This window comes from Lycium barbarum, chromosome 6, assembly GCF_019175385.1.
Source record: "Lycium barbarum isolate Lr01 chromosome 6, ASM1917538v2, whole genome shotgun sequence".
Lineage (NCBI taxonomy): Eukaryota > Viridiplantae > Streptophyta > Magnoliopsida > Solanales > Solanaceae > Lycium > Lycium barbarum.
The window spans coordinates 6,186,405-6,207,135 of NC_083342.1; the positions used below are offsets into that span (position 1 = coordinate 6,186,405).

General features: G+C 33.1%; 1 protein-coding gene across 2 annotated transcripts; it reads left to right on the forward strand.

Moving 5' to 3' along the window:
- Positions 1-7,333: 7,333 nt before the first annotated feature.
- LOC132600617 (uncharacterized protein At5g41620) lies at positions 7,334-11,735 on the forward strand. 2 transcript variants are annotated; one of them, XM_060313909.1, is made up of 4 exons: positions 7,335-7,742; positions 7,946-8,393; positions 8,772-8,876; positions 10,102-11,735. In XM_060313909.1, exons 2-4 carry the CDS (start codon positions 8,109-8,111, stop codon positions 11,491-11,493), a joined length of 1,782 nt encoding a protein of 593 aa, XP_060169892.1. In that variant the 5' UTR covers positions 7,335-7,742; positions 7,946-8,108; the 3' UTR covers positions 11,494-11,735. The 2 variants fall into 2 exon arrangements, with proteins under 2 accessions (XP_060169891.1, XP_060169892.1); XM_060313908.1 differs by having other exon boundaries at positions 7,334-8,393.
- Positions 11,736-20,731: the final 8,996 nt, after the last annotated feature.

Here is a 20,731-nt window from a genome sequence, read left to right on the forward strand (position 1 = left end):
AAAAAGTTTTAGTAAAAAACAAAAGCAAATAAATCAAAGGAAATGCTACGAAACAACCAATTATAATTTCAATAAATAGAAAATAACATTATAAATACCTAATGTGTTTTATATTACCGATCATCTACCTCTCAACACAAAAATTTCCTATGAAATTAATCATATATCTCAAAGAAGTTTCACAATTACTTATCTCCCTAACTACCTCTATCACTTTTAAGATAAATGTACATGTCTCACATTTATATCATGGGGTGAATGCTTTCAACATTATGTAAATTGTGGGGGTCTAATGCGTTTCGATGATAAAATTGAATTATTATTATGTTATAAAACCAATGGTACAATTGAAGATGGTACTAAAGTTATGTCTCGTCAGACTTAACTTGTGAAGAAGGTAATATTTATCAATCCTGCAAGATATATATGTGAACAACTTAATCAAAAGGGTAAAATGAAGATTGTACCAAAATGATGCCCAATCAGACATAACTTGTGAAAACGTAAATTCCATTCTTCCAGATATGTAGCTTCGAGGCTATATTTACACAAATTTCTTAAATAATGGCAAATTTTAAACAGTAGCTCGGAATAATACTATTTATATGCACCTGTAACTTGTGAAAGTCTAATGTGTTTTAATGGTACAATTGAATTATTATTATTATGTTATAGAATTTGCAATCTGGCAAGACATATGAATAATTTAATAAGATATGTAAAACGAAGATGGTATCAAAATTACGTCCCGTTTAACATAACTTGTGAAAATATGATTTTCTATTTTTCGAGTGTATAGCATGGAGACTATTTTTGAACAATATTTTAATGAGGACAACATTTAAACTGTAGCTCGACATAATACTATTTGTGCAAATCTCTCATGCCTGTCCATACAGGTTGACCCAAATTGGTTTTAACTTATAGCCGTAGGCTTAGACTTTGAATCTTTGACCCGTAGACAACGATTCATTAATTCTAAAGGATAAGTAGCAAAATAATTAATAGCGAAAGAAGGGAAAATGGTCATATTTAATTATGTATTATTTTTTAACTTGAGTAACTTTACTCTCAGTTATTCTTTTGGTTTAATTTTACTCTCATCGTTAAGAAATAATCTCATTTTTTCTCATGATTTCTAACGGAATTTCAAACATGAAAGCCAACTTCAAACTATAGCAAAAAATTAAATGGGTAAATTTGGACCTTCCTTTCTCGAATTATTTTGTCCCATGAGTTCGCTCATTATATGTTGGAGCTCTTGAATGGCAAGGACAAATACGAGACGATTAACTACAAAACTATGAATAAAACTAAAGCATAAATAGGGTACTCCAAGTCTCCAACGCCGCGCATCCAAATGGGGTGACACAAAAACAATTTTCTTATTGCTCTCACGCTTTACTGCGATGAACGTAAAGTGTAACGAAGATAAAATTGAGCAATTTCAAATAATAAGTCGACAAATTTAAACCGTTTCCATTCAGGAAAGAAAGATGGTAAGAAGTTGAAAAGGGCAATAATTAGAGTGAAACTTGAACACAAGGTCCTGACAAAATTTACCAAATGACAACATTGTAGCATTGACATTGTCATCTATATATATATATATATATAGGGTCCATGATTGTGTAAAGTGGCCAAAAGATATAGGGCGGTCCATATTTAACAAATGAAGAAGTTAATTTGGTTTAGTAAAAGTAGTCAATTTGGTAGTTGATTTTTGTGGCCCATTGGTGGAAAAGTGGAAACAACTTATGATGCAAAAACAAGAAGGAAAAAAAGTACGTAATTGAAGAGCGGTAGTTAACTTGGAGAATCAAGTCATAATAACGTTTGACCTTGATATTAAGAAGCCACCAAAAAGGGTATACGAAAGAAGTTTCACAATTACTCTTTTTTCTCAATTATTCAATCTCTTTTAAGATAATAAGTGTATATATGCGTCACACATTTATTTCATGTGGTAAATTATTGAGACTGGGAATGTCTAATGGGTGTCAACAGTACAATATATTGAATTATTATGTTACATTAATCAGAATTTCCTTTCGAGCCTTGGAATGAAAAAAATTATGATCGGGAGCGTTTCTTCCTTTAATGGTCTTTATCTGACGCAAATCTAGATTAGTTGGATCACCAAAGCAGATATCGAACGCCAAAGGAAAAATAAAAAGAAATATTACGCTTACCAAAAAGTTCATCAATTCATGAACTTATAATTTCCGCTTACAAATCTTCAGCTTTTTCTTTTTTCAAATGAACTTCTTTTTTAACACAAGCAATTTTTCACAAACTTTTTTCCTTTTTTTAAAAGTCGACATCAAGTTTTATTTTTTTTCAATTTCACTCAAATATCCTCCAAACCCCTACTTGGAGGCATAGGAAATGGAGGCTTAAAGAGACTGGTCACAGTAGGTAATAATAATAGCTTTACGATTTGACAATTTTTTTATTATGAGAATTAAGATAGTTCTTTGATGGACGTTCGATTCTTCACCTAGTAATTTATTTGCACTTTTTCCTCTTCTGCCCCTTGTATATAGTGGGGGGAAAAAAAGTCTGTCATTGTTGTTATCTTGCCCAAAATTGCTGTCTTTTCCATCCAGCCTTTGTAAAAAAAAAAAAAATCAATCAAAATCATGAGAATTAACATCTTGGAAAAAGTAATTAAGGAAGCAAATTATCTTAGTTACAATAATCCTCCCATAAACCTCTCAATCAAATCATAGAGAATCTGTTAGTCGATAGTCGCTACTAAAGCTAACTCTTGACTTTTCTACATTTTTTTCATTAGTAGAACTTGTCCCCAGCATCTTTGCCATTATGATTTATGCTATCATGAAATCAATATAAATCTATGGCCAATCTATATTCCCTCACATTCTCCTTTGTGTTCATTGAATTTGTCCTTTCTATGGTGTCAATCTCCAACTATTATTTCTAATTTTTCCCTTTAATAAAATAGAACTATTATTTTAACTACCAACTAGAGAGAACTCTCAAATTCTAATGAAAATTTGAACATACATATCATGATAAAATATAAAGCCAATACTTGTTAGAAAGATGAGATCCATAAAATTTGTTATTTTCATAACATGAATACAATGGTGAACCTATAAAATATTATCAGCACAAAAAAAAAAAAAAAAAAAAAAAAAAAAACAGTGTCTCATTTTATGATCTTATCACTACAAAGAAACAAACATCAGTGATAGAAGTTTCCTATTACTAAAAAAACAAAGATTCGCCGGTAACTTTATTTAACAATGAATTATCAAAATATCTGGTTAGCTATCGGCTATTTAACAATGAATTTCTTAGCTATTTTTTTTTTTTTTTAACGTAATGTATATCTCTGATGAACTTGAGGTTCACAACGAAGCAGATCAAAAAAAAAAAAATTGGAAGTAAAATACACATGGATCTCTTGATTTCTAGACCTTATAACAAAATTATTAGGTTAAGACTTCATCAAAAATACTTCTTATTTTTTTTTTATTTTAAGATGACAAAAACGAGAGACAAAAAAAAACTAAATTTCCATAGAAATTGTGTGGAATATTGACTCTGATCACGTGTTGAGTGGGGCCATATAAATTATATGGATTTGGGTGTTTTATGGAAAAATTTGTGATTCTCCCTGCACATACAGTAGTGCTATCCCCACAAATCCGAAACATTTTAAGCCGTTTATGGGGCCCAACCTCGTGCCTCCAAGTTTCTCCACGCAACACCACTCACTCTATTACAAATTACAACCCCACAATGTTGTACAGAGGAGGTAAAGTATACGTAAACCATATCTTTACTTTAGAAGGTAAAAGGTAGTGAGATTGTTTTCGAAAGATTTGTGGCTCAAGAGAAAGCTTGATCAAAAAGTTAGATAAGGACAAACAAATTAAGCAGTATGAAAATGAAAATAACGAGAGCGAAAAAGTTATGATAAAACATTTTGAAAAGAAAGACAATAGCTACCACAGATAAATAGGATAAAAATCATGATATAGGATTATGAAAAAGACAGTAACTACAATCCAACCTTTATTCAAAAAATAAAACAAATTTATTTGCAATTGATGTTTATATCAAATTTATGAATGCAAAATAAATTTGTCACTTAATCATAATTATGTGCAGCGGTGGTCTGTCTGAGTCAAAATTTTCACTAAGGGGGTTTAAATATAAAAAAGCAAACACACGAAGAAGTCAATAAGAGAGTTCAACATCTACTATATATACATAAAAATAATATTAACCATGAAATTTTAACCGAAGGGAATGAACTCCCTAAGCCCTATCTGGCTCCGCCCCTAATTATGTGATTTATGCTTGTAAATTAAATATCAAACTGCTTAGTTTAGTGTGAATAGTATTGAGCGCGAGTAAGTATTTTTGGGATGGCTATGATGGTTGATTTATGAAAATGTTTCCTTTGTAAGTATCATTTATGTTTTATTTTTATTTTTAAAAGTTGTGCAAATATAATCCTTAGAAAATTTTCGGACAATATTAGATTTGAATGTAATATTTGCTCATATATTACTTAACCTTATAGACAAGAAATTAGACTAAGATCAAGCGACTTACAAAATTGTAGATTGTGGCCGACAATGAAGAATAACTAGGTAGCGATCACTTTCCGTTTTAATGAACTTTACACGACGCAAATCTATTTTACTAAATGTTAAGCTTGATTGATGGGAATAGATACACAGTTACACAGAAATAAGTCTCAGTTATATCTGTACAGATGTACTACATTGTTTGTGGTTGACTGGTTGTGGAGATTATTTAAGTTCTCCCTATAATTATTAACTGCTTCCCTTATTGATTCCAATATTATCAAGGATCCACATATTTGTCATATCAACCCCTTGTCTTTTCATATTTTTCTTTTTGCTCCCAATTATTATTATTATTATTATCAACAAAAACACTACACATTTTGTAGTAACTGATATCTATGTCCATTTGAAGATACTTTTATGGCTAACAACTAAAATTCAGGTTTAATCACGGTATATTTGGCGTATAATTAATTTATCTACATTAGACACTAATTAAATACTCATTATTGACTTGTTATACACTGAGTATAAGCCGACAACGGGTACAAACGATTATGATTTAGGCGGGTAGAATTTCTCTAAGCCTACTAACTAAAACTATTGAGATTCCTAAAAAAAATATATGAGATGGAAGTAGGTTGGATACTATTCAGAATTTTGGATGATAATTGACAAAAAACACATATCAATCATATTTCACATCATGTTCTTTCAACTTTAATTTTTGACTTATCCCCTTTATTTAAAACAGAAAAAAAAAGGTTGATATTATTGTCACTATGTATACTCATCATAGATTTACACATATTATAAAAGGATTAGCTAATGGAATTTAAGAATTTTAATGGATCTAAAGGAAATGAAGTAAAAAGTAAAAATAGATAGCGATAATAAGACACAAAGGATGATGCTTTTAAGCATATACTAATGCAATGCAATCAAGCCCATCATCTTATAATAGTTGTAACATTTGAAGGAAAACTAATTACAAAACGATTTTAAGTTATATACATGAATTTATAAAGAATTTTACACTACATGATTTACACTGTTATAGTGGGCTATTATTTCATTTTTCATATTTATCATATAACATTTCAAGGCCAACTTGTGCGCATTTTAATAAACTTATCGAGTACATGTAATTTCCTATTGGCTGGCAGCTACCAACACAAGTATCAGGTAATCCTGCCATTAAGGTTTGGCAGATTAAAAGGTTTCATCTTATTGTACATTAACTTAACTTAATAGCACAAAAAGATTTACAAGATCCGGAGTACGAGGGTCAAAGTAGTTAACGTTTCATGATTCCTGACTTAGATTCTTCAAGTTTTTGAAAGAAAATTTGAATATTTGAAAACTACATAAAAATAACTTTAACATAATAATTAATGATTTAAAATATCTAAAACATATTCAAGAAAAGCTTGATAAAACAAGGATTTTTTAATTCCCTAAATAATAATGTTGCCGCACAAACTAGATCAACGAAAATATACACTATCAGTGCACATAATTTAAACTCGTCACAGAATTACAAGGAATGTTTTTCGAAATTTCCCAAAACATAGGCCCCAACGCTAAGCAAAGTAAGAAATAAGAGGAGTCCTATTGATAAAAGATATAGGAGATTTCTCAAGATTGACAGTGCTGAATTTATGGTGAAAGTAACCATAAATACACAGAACCTAGTCCATTATCATTAACCGTCCATTCAGATTATCACGTCCCTGATTGCTTCTCACAATCTTCTCACGTGTATGCCACGTCCCCTTCCATCCTTGATGTCCTTTTATTCCAAAAAAAAAATAGTTTAAGTTATATATATCGTGAATGGGTTATTCGCACCAAATGTTTACACCATATTGATTCAACGTATCGTGAAAGTCATGATTTAATGATTTGAAAATATAAATAATTAACCACTGTTAAGAGTTAGACACTCGGTGCGGATAAAGGAAGAGTTTTGATAAATATGGTGTTTAGCTAGCTTTCGCGTACCTGAACTAATTCTACGGCATCCTGCTACCGCCTATCTATGTTACTCGAGCTCTTCAAAAATATTATATGGTGCGTGCTAGATCCTCCAAAAATGGTATATCTTTTTAAAATCCCATACGGGTGTGATAGTTTTTTAAGCATTCGAGCAACACAGCCTGCTATCTCCCATCAACACAGGTACAAGGTAATTCCGTACCAAGTACCTGCTATGCTGTTCAAACTCTTCGAAAATATGTGCATATCAGTTCCTTCAAAAGTAGTGTATTTTGATAAGATCTGACACGAGTACTACATTTTTTGAAAAATTCGAGTAACATAGCTTGCTACCCTCCTTTAAGCTGATTCAACACATATATAAGGTGAACAAAAAAAGATTTAATAATCTTGTAAAATAAGATAAGTTACTTGCTGTAATAGACAAATATAATACTCCTATGATATTATAAGAAAATTTCTTACTCTAATGATATACTCTCTCTGTTTCAATTTGTTTGAACCTATTTCCTATTTAGTCCGAGCCAAAATGAATGGTCTATTTCCTAATTTGGAAACAAATTCATTTTATGAATGATTTACAGCCACACAAATTTTCAAGACTTATTTTAAACCACAAGTTTTAAAAGTCTTCCCTCTTTCTTAAATGTCGTGTCCAGTCAAATGAGTTCATATAAATTAAAACGGAGGAAGTATATAACTAAGCTAAAAAAGAAATACAACCCCAACCCCCCCTACCCTCACCCCTACCCCTACAAAACTGTTTCCCTTTTACATGAAAAGAAAACAGCATTCACTCTTCAACTCTCTCTTCCTGTTTCCATCACTTTTCCAAGAAAAGAACTCTTCAAGATCAAGTCTTTGCCTTTGTTTTTTTTGGCCTTTAATACTTCTCATATCTCTCTCTTTCTCTCTATTTCATGTCTCTTTTTTTCCCTCTTTAGAAATTTCAAACCAAAGGCCAAAACTTTAAGAGGCTCTAATTTGCATGGCAATCATTTAGTATCATATTCTTTAGTATCTTCAAATTGTACACTAAACTTTATTTCCTCTCTTGGATCTTCTTCTTCTTCTTCTTCTTCTTCAATTTCTTCTCTTTTTTGACTGATAAAGTACTTAATTTTTTCCATTCCCAAGAAAATATTCAACAGACATACTTCAAAGTACAAAAGGGTAAATATCTCCATTTTCTTATACAGCTTTAGATCTGTAAAAAAAATTGTCCCCTCCCAACAAAGCCCTTTTCTTGGTTTTTAGTACTATGATTCTTAGCTTTAATTGAAACTACTAGGTATCAAATACTATCATTCATTCATTAATTTCTTTTTTTGTTTTTTGTGGGACAAAATTTTCTTGAAAAAAAAAATTATGATTAGGCAAAATTTGAATGGACAACAACAATGCATCAATAAGGTGAGAAAAAGGGGTGGATCATCATCATCTTCATCTTCATTAGTACAAAGTTATAGATTAAAAAGGGCAGTTTTGGTTGGTAAAAGAGGAACAAGTAATAGTACAACACCAGTACCATTGTGGAAAATGAATAATTCAAGATCACCATCATTGCAAAATGATATTGGAAATAGTAGTAAGTTTTTCAAGAATCTGCAACAACAAACAGCAAAAGCAATTGGTAATGAAAAAGGGAATATTTGTAATAAAGATTTGTCAGTTTCAGCAAGGAAACTTGGTGCTACTTTGTGGGAAATTAATGGAGTTCTTCCTACATCTAAAAAGGAAGAGAATTTGAAGTCATCATCATCAAAATTTGATTGTGTTGCTTTGCAATTATCTGATCCTTCTCATCATAGCCCAGTTTCTGAGGTTGGTTTCAATTTTTCTTCCAAAATATTTGCTCCCTTTTTCTCTTCTTTTTTTATTATTTTATTTTTATGTAGGAGTTTTGCATTGTTTTTTTCCCCTACTTAATAGCCTTGTTTCTGAGGTGGGGTTCAAATATTCTTGAAAAAAAATACTTCTTTTTGGTCTGTTTTTTCTTCCATTGCCCTGTTTCTGAAATGGGGTTCAAATTTTCTTGAAAAAAATTGCTTCTTTTTTTTCACTTTTGTTTTTCATAGCCTTGTTTCTGAAGTGGGGTTCAAATTTTCTTGAGAAAATTAGCTTCTTTTTTACTATTTTTTATATAGGAGTTTTAAATTTTTGTCTCATGTTTTTTGTGTATTTAATTATGAATTTTGGCAGAGAATGGAGAGATCTAAAGTCGGCAGTCATAGAAGAAGAACTTCAATTGGCTCACAGAAAATTCTGCAGGCTGATTTCTCTCTCCAAAATGGTGGCTTGATTGAGGTACCATTTTTTTAGTACTTTAATAAAATAATTCCATTTTAATTTATTTTTTTCCAACCGGTGTGTTATATTTATTTTTGGGCCCGACTAATATTGATTCGCCCTGTGTAATACCATTAGGGCGAGAAGTTCTCCTTACCTGAATTTTTTTCATTTCGAAATGAACTTGAGACTTCTGAGTAAGGGTAGGCGGATGCTACTCATCTCTCGGTATTATTTCATTTTAATTGGATACACTGTTCTGTATAGTTTTTTCCTATGACAGTAACTGAAACTATTTGGAAAATTCTGCTTTTCTTTTTCTTGGAAGGGGTGGTTACTCTCATTAATTAACTATTTCAAGTTGTAAAATAAGAACAAAACTGGAAAAACTTTTACCCATCCAAGGGTTGCAACTTCTTTAGTCTTGGATGAAAATTTCTCTTAGAGACAATGTTTGTACAATCTAAACTTAGACCATTATTTTTCTTTTTTAGAATTTTCCGCTCCACTTTGTTTGACATTATTTTCTTATTAACCCGTTTCAAAAAATGACACGTTTCTTTATAGCCGAATAAATGTTACGACGTCTTTAAGACCATAAGGTTCAAAAGTCTCATGACCACACAAATGTCATGATATATTTAAGACCACAAATTTAAAAAAAAAAAAAAAAATTTAAACTCCATGTCGAGTCAACAGTTGAAACGGAGGAAGTAGTGAAAAGCCCTTATAGGTTAGGTAGGTGGATATCAAGAGTTCAAACCGAAATTTGGTATTTAAGTGAGAAGGGCAGAGGGATAGATCTACCTAATTTCAAACTGTGCACTGACTGACTTTCAAAGATTTCTCGATTATACAAAAAAAATCTGAATTGTATTAACAAAAACAGCGGAGCCACTCAAAATTTTATCATAATAGATGACATAAATGGCATCTGGATGTGTCTCTTGGCCTCTTCAAAATTCATTTTAGGAAATGGACAAATTGTCATGGAAAGGGACCAATAATGTAAGTTGGTATCTGTTTCAGATACCATCAGAGTCAACATGTCATATGTTTTTTTCCCAACACTTGAATTCTTGAAATGATATAAGGTTGTACACTTTTGATTGTCATTGGGATATAGTCACAAAAGATCTTTGGTTTAGGCTATAACCTTAAGTTTTTTGACCTCTATTGCTGGTACTTTGCATTATCCATTCTGCTTCAAAATAAAATTCTTGATACAAGTACAAAAATGCAGGTTGATCAGGCACAAAATTGTGGTTCGAGTATAAACAGACATCGGTTAAAGGATGTCAAGAATGGCCTCTCCGCGTCTAAGGAGCTGCTGAAAGTTTTGCATCGCGTGTGGGGTCTTGAAGAGCATCAATCGACGTGTCTATCTCTTTTCTCGGCTATGAAAGCTGAGCTTGATCGGGCGTGTATTCAGATGACTAAATTGATTCACGAAGAACGATATAATAACCATGGTGAAGTTGATGTCCTGTTGAAGCAGTTTGAAGAAGAAAAGGCAGCTTGGAAGTTAAAAGAGCAAGACAAGATTCACGCGGCCCTTAGATCTATAGCCACGGAGCTCAAGGTAGAGAAGAAGTTGAGGAAGCAAACCGAGAGACTAAATAAGAAGCTCGGTAAGGAATTGGCTGATACGAAAACCTCTTTGTCAAAAGCAGCGAAGGAGCTTCAAGGCGAGAAGAGGGCAAGAGAGATATTGGAGCAAGTGTGTAACGAATTAGCTAGAGGAATCGGGGAAGATAGAGCCGAGGTAGAGGAGTTGAAGAGACAATCAGCTAAAGTTCGTGAAGAGGTGGAGAAGGAAAGAGAAATGCTTCAATTTGCTGATGTTTTACGTGAGGAAAGAGTTCAAATGAAATTATCGGAAGCCAAGTATCAATTCGAGGAGAAAAATGCTGTTGTTGATAAGCTGAGGAACGAGCTCGAGGCCTATTTGAGATCAAAAAAGGGACAAGAACAAGGTGGTGAATCTCCTAGTTATGAAAGAATCAAGGAACTCGAGAGGCATTTGAGAGAAACGCTTCCAAGCACGTGTTATTACCAAGATAAAGAGAAGGAAAATGAGAAAGTACTTGATAAAGATGACGATGATGATGAAGACGACGACGATGATGATGAAGACGACAGCGATCTTCATTCAATAGAACTAAACATGGACGATAACACGAAAAGCTATCAATGGTGTAGTGCTCTTCAGAACAATCCAAGGAGATCATCGGTTTCTGACAAAAGCAAAGGGAGGAGGTCCATCTCGGATAAATTCCCAAGACAGAATATTTCCATAGAGAGGGAAACATCAGATGGCATAGAATGGGAATTCTCCGCGGGGGGAGGGAAAGAGAACGTGGACACGTTCGAGAAAGGGAGATCTAACTTTCTTGAAAACGGATCAATTTTCGAGTTCTCTTCTCAAGTTTGGAAAAAAGATTGCGAAGATGAGATAGAGAGATACAAAATGATCAAGGATCTTCGAGACCATATCGTGTCTGCTTCGCGAAAAACGCCGTCTCAACAAGGCTTTTCTAGTCCAACTAAGAATTGGAGCCAACAGAATTTGCCTCCTAGTGATGCTGATAGAGTGATTAATGAAGCATTTGCTGTTTTGCAAGGAGCAAATTGAAGAAATTCTTGAATTTATTGGCTCTACTTCTGCAGTTTGATACATTATTTTACATAATTAAATGGAAATATTTTTTGCTGTTTTTTTGTCTGAAATCAATAGTTAAACATCTAAGGTTAATACAATTTTGTGGTTTGCCCCTTTGTATGTCATATAAAACTGTACAAATTTTTGCTACTCTTCTTTTGGTAACAAAGATGCTATATAAGTATATTACTATCTTGTGAACATTTTCATCTCAATACTGTCTTGTTCATCTTTAGTTTCTTTTATCATCTTGTTTGGTTTTGAGTTTGAATATCTATAGTTAGACCTCTCTACAACAACCATTCTCTATATATAATAACATTTCACTATGATGGTTATGTTTATATTTCATGTTGTGTTGTATGATATATTTTCTAGGCATAATACATAAACAGGCCCTCAAACTTAGCCTCAGTTGGCAAGTATGCCCTCCAATTTTGGGTGTGCACAAGTAGACACTTCAACTTGTATAATGTTGAACACGTAAACACAAATGCTGATGTGGCATTGATGTGACACATACATTTGGAGGTGTCTAGATGATCATTTTGTATTTTTTTTTTTTTGTTTTTATTTGATTTTTGTAAGTTAGAGTGTTCAACTGACAAAGTAGAGGACAAGTCAAGGTGCCAAATTGTGCACACCTAAAGTTGGAGGACGAACTTGTCAGTTGAGGCCAAATTTAAGGGCCTGTTTATGTATTATGTCTATTTTCTATAACAACAATACGCTATGGCAGTAAAAAAAAAAATTGGACAAATGACGCCGTTATAGAGAGATTTGACAGTATTAAAATTACTTCTTTCGTTTCAGTCTATCTGACCTATTTCTTTTTTTTAATCCGTTCAAAAAAGAAAACTTCCTAAATTTGAAAATCATTTAACTTAAACTTCCTAATTTACCCTAATGAGAAGCTTTTATATCCACACAAATTTTATAGCGTTTAGGACCACAACTTTCAAACGTCTTACAACCGCACAAACATAATGGTATTTTCACAGCCAAAAATCAAAAGTCTTCATTTATTTCTTACTCCGTCTCCAATCAAATAGATTCACATAAATTAGAATGAAGGAAATATATGTGGGTTAGTAATAAAAGCGCATTGCATGATATTGTAGTTAGACGCATGTCACAAGTTTGGATGTTGCTGTTAAATAATCTAGAGCCTGTTTGGATGAATTTATGGCTTTTGACTTATAAGCCAAAAGCCATGAAGTTAGGAATTCTAATTTATGGCTTTTGGCTTATTTTTGTTATTTTAGCTTAAAAATAAGTACTTTTAAGTATTTTTTTTATCCTACTCAAACACTCTAAAAGTGCTTAAAAGCTATTTTGACTTAAAAGCACCTGAAATAAGCCAATCCAAACAGGCTCTATGACTATGAGATGAGGAGTATGGAGAATACAAGATTGAAAAGTCGGTTTCGAACGTTCACCAGCTGTCCTCTAAGATTTCTTGATTATTGGAAAAGGGATTATCTATTCTTTTTCTTGGGTCTAAGCTCTAGAGCTTTTTTTTATGGGAAAATACATAAAAATTCCCCCAACGTATACTTGGATTAATTATGACGCACTCAATCTTTGCGGGCGATCTATTACTCTCCTAGCCTTATTTTTTCTGTATTTTTGTACCTTTTTTGGCTAACGTGGCACCAAAAAAAATTAATAGCGAGTGAAAGCAGTAAAAATAGTTTTTATATTTTAATAAAAATTAATTTTTAAAATTTTATTTATATTTTATCCTCTCACTCACTCCCACCCTCCCTTTCTTCCACATTTCAATTGTTAAAGCTACTAATTGCAATTTATTTTTCTCTTTCTTCTTCTTTCTCCTCAACAACCCCCACCGCCACCACCGCCGCCGCCATGATTGAACATAGCCCAGTTCGTAAAATCATGGGCAGTTCGTGTAATGTCTACATTGTTGTTAAATTTCATTTCCCATAAATTTCCATGAAATTTAACAAATGGCAAGAGGAGCGGGTTGGACAATTTTCATGAAATTTAACAAACAACAATTTTCATTGTTGTTAAATTCCAGTCCATGATTGAACATAGCCCAAAAAGGAAGAAATTGCACAGTTTGTCCTTCAAATGGCAATTTCTTCAAATGGGTAGGGCAAGAGGAGCGGGTTTTGGAGGGGGGGGGGGGGGGCAGTAGCAACAACAAGAAAATGAAGAAATTGTACAATCTCGAATTTTTTTTTGTGTGTGGGGGCTGATAAATGAAGAACAAGAAGGGGGGTTTATGATGAAATTGAATGTGTGTGTTAATGGAGGAAGAAAATGGATTGAATGTTTCTTGAAAATAAGCTCTTTATGATTGATGATTAAATTGAATGTGTGTGTTAATGGAGGAAGAAAATGGGTTGAATGTGTGTGTGTTAATGGAGGAAGAAAATGGGTTAAATGTGTGTTGTTAATGGAGGAAGAAAATGGGTTGAATGTGTGTGTGTGTTAATGGAGAAAGAAAATGAGTTGATGGATTTCTTGAAATGAAGAAGAAGAAGAAGGGTTTAGTGATGAAGAAGACAAAATTAATGGTTTAATGGTTAATTAGTGTAAATATAATTAATAAAAGAAAAATCAAATGAAAAAAAGAAAGGAAAAGCAACAGTGACGTGACACCAATGTGGCGGAGAGTGTGCAACTGGACATCAATTGTTTTTTGCCACGTCAGTCAAAAAAGGGTACAAAATACAGAAAAAATAAGGTCGGGGGGTAATAGGTCCCCCGCAAAGGTTGGGTGCGTCATAATTAATCCGGGTATACGTTGGGGTTTTTTTTTTTTATGTATTTTCCCTTATTTTATTTTATTTTTTTAGTATGTTTGGATAAGAAGAAGTTGCTGAAATCACATTAGATGAAAAGACAAGTCTTTTTAGTGAAATCATTACTAAAAACGCCTAATCTTAGATTGTAGCAATCTTCCCATGTGCTAAAGCTTATTATTAAAATCATTAATCAACTCTTTCGTGTAAAAAAATATTAGCTAATCTCAATTGAGGTTTAATTAAATATTACCATCCCCATAATTTCTACTTTACTTTTTGACTATGAGGAGTATGGAGAATACAAGATGGATTTTACTAGGAATAAAAGCATGTGATATAAGTATTATAGAGCTAGCAAGACCACGAGCATTTATTCCTTCCAATTGATGAAAAATAAAAATAAAAAGAAGATGGCAATGATTTTTTTGTACACTAAAATGAAAACAAAAATAATAATAACAACTGTTTTTGTATTTTTGTCATCACCGTTTTGTCTAGTTGGGCATTGATCAACTAATCAACTGATCAAGATTGTCTTTTACTGTAGTATGTCTTTAAAAAATCATCCTCAAATATAAATATGATCATATATTATATATTACTGTATATATTATAAATCACCGTCCAAAGTTGCAAAATCAGATCCTCTAGTACTCTAAGGAAAAGTTGATATGATAAGAATGTTAAAATGAGTAACGTCGTGACAATAATATTGCTAGTGAAAGTACCTATTCAAAAATTCTCTTCCAATAAGACTAGTTTTAACATAATACAATTGTACCAAAAGAAAAAGAAAAAAAGAAATTACAAGTGATTAAGAGTGTTTGGTACAATGAGAGGCATCGGAAAATATTCTCCAATTTTTTCATGTTTGGTTAAAAAATAAATCCAGAAAATTAAGTTCCTTAAAAGTTAAGAAAATAACTTCTCCAATAAAAATAAAAAAAATAATTTCCATATATAATATTTTATGTCGATCATCTCCCCTCCACCCCAGTCCCCGCGCCCCACCCTAGGCCCCAACACCCTCTCCCCACATTGCAACCCCCCAACTCCCAAACCACCCCTTGCGCCCTTTCCTTCCCCTATCGCATTCCCACCCCACTCCCCCAACCCTCTCCCCACCCGCAATTCACCCTCATACCCCTCATCCCCCTCCATCCCCACCACCAGTATCCCTAATCCATCAACTCCACCCCCCTCCCACCCCAACCTCCAACTCACCCTCACCCCTCGAAAATCCCCTTCACTCCTATCATATTTGCTCAAGTCATATATAAATGATTTTGAGATAATATTATATACTTAAATGTTACTAAATATCATAAATAATTAAGTTAACAAAATATTAATTTCCAAAATATAATTTAATTGTTTCGTGAAAAACATTTTCCTTTGTATCAAAAACACCCTAAAAGTAAAGATACATATCATTAGTCAAGGATTAAACCAATAAAATGACTTGTTTTTGGGGTGGCATGCAGCTGGGGTTGGTGTCTTGATATTTCCATGGCAATTATAATGACTTTGTCTTGTATTATGTAGACCAAATGACTTTGATCATTTCAATGCCAAGGTCCAGTTGTAAGGCACTTCTCATTGATTTCAAGATTCAACTAATAATCCACAAATTAAAAATATAAATTTTAGAAAAAAAAATATAACGGTTGCACACTATATTATACTATATTCACTTGGTTCTCGTTAAGTTGTTTTAATTTATAGAATGATTGTCATGTGCATACATCATTTCAAATAATTCATTGCTATATTCTAAATTTATTTATTGGATTTTATTAGCCAAAGTAAACGAAAACAACTATTTTTTTGCATGGTATGGACCAAAATGTCGAACTTCCATGGCCAGAAAAGGACAAAAACAGAAACATATTGCGATGTATATGTCCCATTCTTGTCTTGGCTTCGCTCCAATCAATTGTATTCCAATTAACCATACTAGTAAATTTATCTGCACTTGGTGTTTATTTAAAATTTAAATTTTATCATTTACAAACTAAAATTTGGAATGTATATTATTCAATCATAGTTGCGTAATAAGTGTAAGGAAGACGTGTAATAAACTTTTTTTTTTTAAATAACCATTACTTTTAATTAGGCGAGTGTATGTGAGCAATTACAAGCTAAGTAGATTAATTAAATCTCTACAAAAACCAATATTACAATATAGTCAACTCATGGGATTAAAGATCAATGGAATTTATAGCAACGGGATCATTTGATTATCGGGATTAGTATTACATTTATCTCATGTTTGATTATTGGTATTATCTATTTCATATAGGATGTCGGATTATAATTGCGGTATTATTATCCTAGGATATCCTTGTTCTAAAGGAAACAATGATGTTAAATTTTGTAACATAGGTCAAGAATTCAAGTTGTGAAATCAGCTGATGATGTTTTCGTGGGGTAGTCTGTCGACATTGTACCCTTTGAATGAAGCTTTTCTCCGTACCCTACATAAACACGAGATGTTTCGTGCGATGGGGCGCCTTTTGTAGATGTTGAAATTTTTAAGGACATGCTAGACAATGAAATTTTTAAGGACATGCTAGAAATATAGGTGTAGTTGACAACTTAACAGTGTGTAAAGTTAAAAGATAACATTTGAAGCTTATAACTTGTTAGTAGGGGCCTGCCAGAATTCATGTGATATTCTTGCTTTTTTGCACTGTCAATTCCCTCTTTAAAATGCAATGTCTGATCTTCACTTGTCAGAGCTTCAACGACTAAATATAAAAAAACAAATACCTACAATAGGCATTAATTGGTAATCTCTAGTAATAGTGGTAACCAATTAATGCTGGTTTGTACATCTCGACTATTTCTATGGGTAATCAATTAATGCTTTTTTTGTTTAATAGCGAAATCCGAGTCAATTCTTGTGCACCTCGACTATTTTACCGAGTATTTGCTACCTCACCAGCACAGATATTAAATAACTCTGCCTACTGAGCTTAGACAATGCTAAATACAATATGTGCCCATATTTAATGATACGCTATTTGAACAAAAAACATGAATTGGTCGAACACATATCTGAGCTTCTACCTCCGCTCCTAAACCAATTAATGCTTATTTGTACACCTTAACTATTTCACCAAGTAACCAACTTACATTTTTTTCATTAACGTAACGGTGATATCTGCATTAGTCTTTGTACACCTCAACTACTTCGTTGAGTACTGGCTTTCTCCCACCAACATAGATACTGAATAACTCTGTCCATCTTGCATAAACATATGAGAAGAAATCAAGTATTTTTTGCCTCTACTAGTAATTAAACCTTTCATTTTCTTCTAACCTCCTCCCTACCTCAACAAGAAAAAGAAAATGAAAATTGATTGAAGTAAATAATAGTTATCACGAGATTAATGAAAGATATAGGTGTGCTTTCATTGCACTGGAAGAAGATTGTTTTGAGAAATGTGATTACTTTGTTGGAACAAGTAGTATCTGCCTTTAACTTTGCTTGAAAACTAGAGAAGGGAAAATGAAAATTTTGAAATTTTAAAAAAGGGAAAATGAATTGTCAACATAACTAACAGTTACGAAAATACTGAAATTTTACTGATAAAATTTTGGTATCATAAGATATAATTAAGTTTCTAAGTTAATTCAAAATAATATCTCTAGGCCTTATGATCAGTCATAACAGAGTTCAAATAATAATAGTACAACTTAGGAGAGACTATATGGTGGTGGTTGTTTTAGTGCAACTTCTTGTGCGCATAACTTAATTTTGCGTGAGTTCAAGACATTTCAAGAAGTTATAGACAGTGAAGATAGTGTACTGTGTTGTCTATTGGACAGGAGTTTCAATTGTAATGACTTGTGATCAACTAAGCAACACGGGCAACTTGCAGCTATGAGGCGCAACTTGTGGCCAATTGAATATGCTCACAATATAGAAATGTCTGAAGCTCCTGCCTCATAGGCAAAACAAATTTATGCCCACAACAAAAGACATTTTCTAAAACTTTTGCTAAGCGGGACCAGAAGTTCAATACCACCCCCCTTATGGTGGTCATTCTTGCAATTCACCATATAAGTAAAGAAGGGAAAATGGAAACAGTACAAACTACAGAAAGGAAAATGAAAGAGGTATAGTTCACAACTGCTATTCATTTGTTGGACAGAAGGCAAAATAAAAAGAGTATAATTTCTATACACAAACAACTTTTTGTTCTAGTGCAACTTCTTCTATTGAAGTCTATCCAATAGCCAAATGAATGTACAGAAGAGTTTAGCTATAAGATTTTCAAGAAATCAGCTAATGAATCAAGACAGACAACACACGGTGATTTTACATTGACCAAGATTGAATATCGACATGTTTCTCATATTTAGCTAGCCTAATTGGAGTTTCTCGTGAAATTATCTACAATTTCCGGCCCTATATTTGAAAAATAGCCACTATTATGGAGTCTCAAGGGATGTACATGGCTTACAATTTCCGCGCAATTTGTCACAACTCACACTTTATAAAATCAGCCAGAGGAGTAACGAGGCCCTCCTGATTTGGGAGGGCTCATCTGATGATCCCTCACGATCAAGCTAAGAAAATCAGGTTTTGCGTAGTTCCCGACCACATCAAAATAAAGCTTGGCTCGGGCTATACCTCGGCGATCTGTTTAAATTGATAGTTAGCAAAAGCTGGACTTGTTTAAGAGCAGGACATAGGCGGAGAAATGAAAAATATGTAATAATGCAAGTCATAGATTATTATGTCGGCTCGACCACTTGGGCCGACCTTAGGCAGGCACTCATCCGAAGTGCAATGGAGGTCACCTTCCTAGGCCATGGGTCTTACCTTATTGATCATCCACTGACCCAGTCCAGGATATTATGTTTTGTAATGATGCAAGTCAGTCATGTTGCATAAACAACTATGGTCTATGGATACATGTCACACGCGTTCAATATGGGGATGTCATCGGCAAATCAAAAAGTTTTTTTTCCGTTGATCGTATAGGATTTGGAAACAAAGTATAGTTGTAGTCATCGGCAGTTGCTTATACGAGTAATTGTACATATATAGTAAGAGTGCCAAATGCAGAGTCCACGCACATCCTGTCTGATATAGACCGAGGCTCAGAGACCACAATAATTAGAACCATTATCATAACGTGTTGCAAGAGCTCAGAGACCTAAATGCAAATTAAGTCAATGGGGGCACAACCAATATGCATATTGACTGGTACACACACCTCCTATTATCTAAGGTACATTTCATCCATAACAAGTCTTATGCAGCAAAGCAATTTGTGAGGAGCATACGTTCGACATGGAGAAGTAACTTGGCATGGGGTGGTGACAATTAAAAAACAAACACCAATTTTTTTTCTTTTTAGCATTCTCCTTGTTCCTTCATTTGGGATGAGAAGAACTGTTTTTGTTTTTTAGTACTTGACTAACGAAGCTGAGCAAATCACTTTGTTGCACATTATCCCTTTCCTGCAATGGATCCAATGGAAAAAGGGTTGCTAAATTTATACCGTCCGTTATTTCACATGTGACGACAGGTCGAACTAAAACATTTTCAACAGCTGATGTTTTAATTTATGAATAACACATACTAAGAGGGTACTGTAAAAAGTACAGAAGTTCAGTACTTGTTCACTACATATTAAGAGAGTTTAACAACTAGATAGTTTATCTCAAGTTGATTATAAATTTCCTAGTGCCAGAAAAATAAATTTTGTGTACATCTATGTTTTACAAAAAAAAACAAGCTTTTTCTTTTCCCCTTCAACACAGCTCTTATTCCTCTCTAGCCAAACTGCCCATATGACTCACAAGGGACTATCTTTGAAGCCCCAGGGGTTCATTACTTTAATAGTACCAACTGAAACTACCGTTTTCATACATAAATTTTAGGGTTTTTCATTTTTGGTCCGTTGACCAAAATTAATTACGGGCTCTAGCCAAAAACTTACAAAACCTCTACACTGATTATGTATATTTTGTGTATACAATGTGTATATTATATGTATATTTATACTTAATATACAAAACCTATACATTTGCTGCCTATTATTCTTTTGAGCGGTTCAAAAATGTAATAATATCACCAGATGCAAGGAGCTGTGCTATATAGTGTATATCCATCTCTCTCGATTACGCCCATCACTAAGTACACCTTGTATTTTCCAGACATTTCTTCCAGATGTTTAACCTCAGGACCTGCACAAACAAATAGTATACATATGTTTAGTGAAATGTAACGGATGTCGAAAATTTTAATATGAGCTGTTTGTTAGCCAGGAAGTCAAGAATGAAAATTTAAATTTCCTGACATGTTTGTTGATTTTCTTTATCCCGGATCAACAATTTTTAGTAACCGTTTGGTTATGAAAACCAAACATTTTTCACCTTTTTTTTGGAAGGTTGGAGTTGTGTTTGATTATAGT

Bases quoted from the DNA above. Each gene is read 5' to 3' on its own strand.
- LOC132600617 (XM_060313908.1), top strand. From the start codon at position 7,938: ATGATTAGGCAAAATTTGAATGGACAACAACAATGCATCAATAAGGTG. The intron at 8,394-8,771 runs GTTGGTTTCAAT...GAATTTTGGCAG, and splicing joins ATCATAGCCCAGTTTCTGAG to AGAATGGAGAGATCTAAAGT. The intron at 8,877-10,101 runs GTACCATTTTTT...ACAAAAATGCAG, and splicing joins AAAATGGTGGCTTGATTGAG to GTTGATCAGGCACAAAATTG.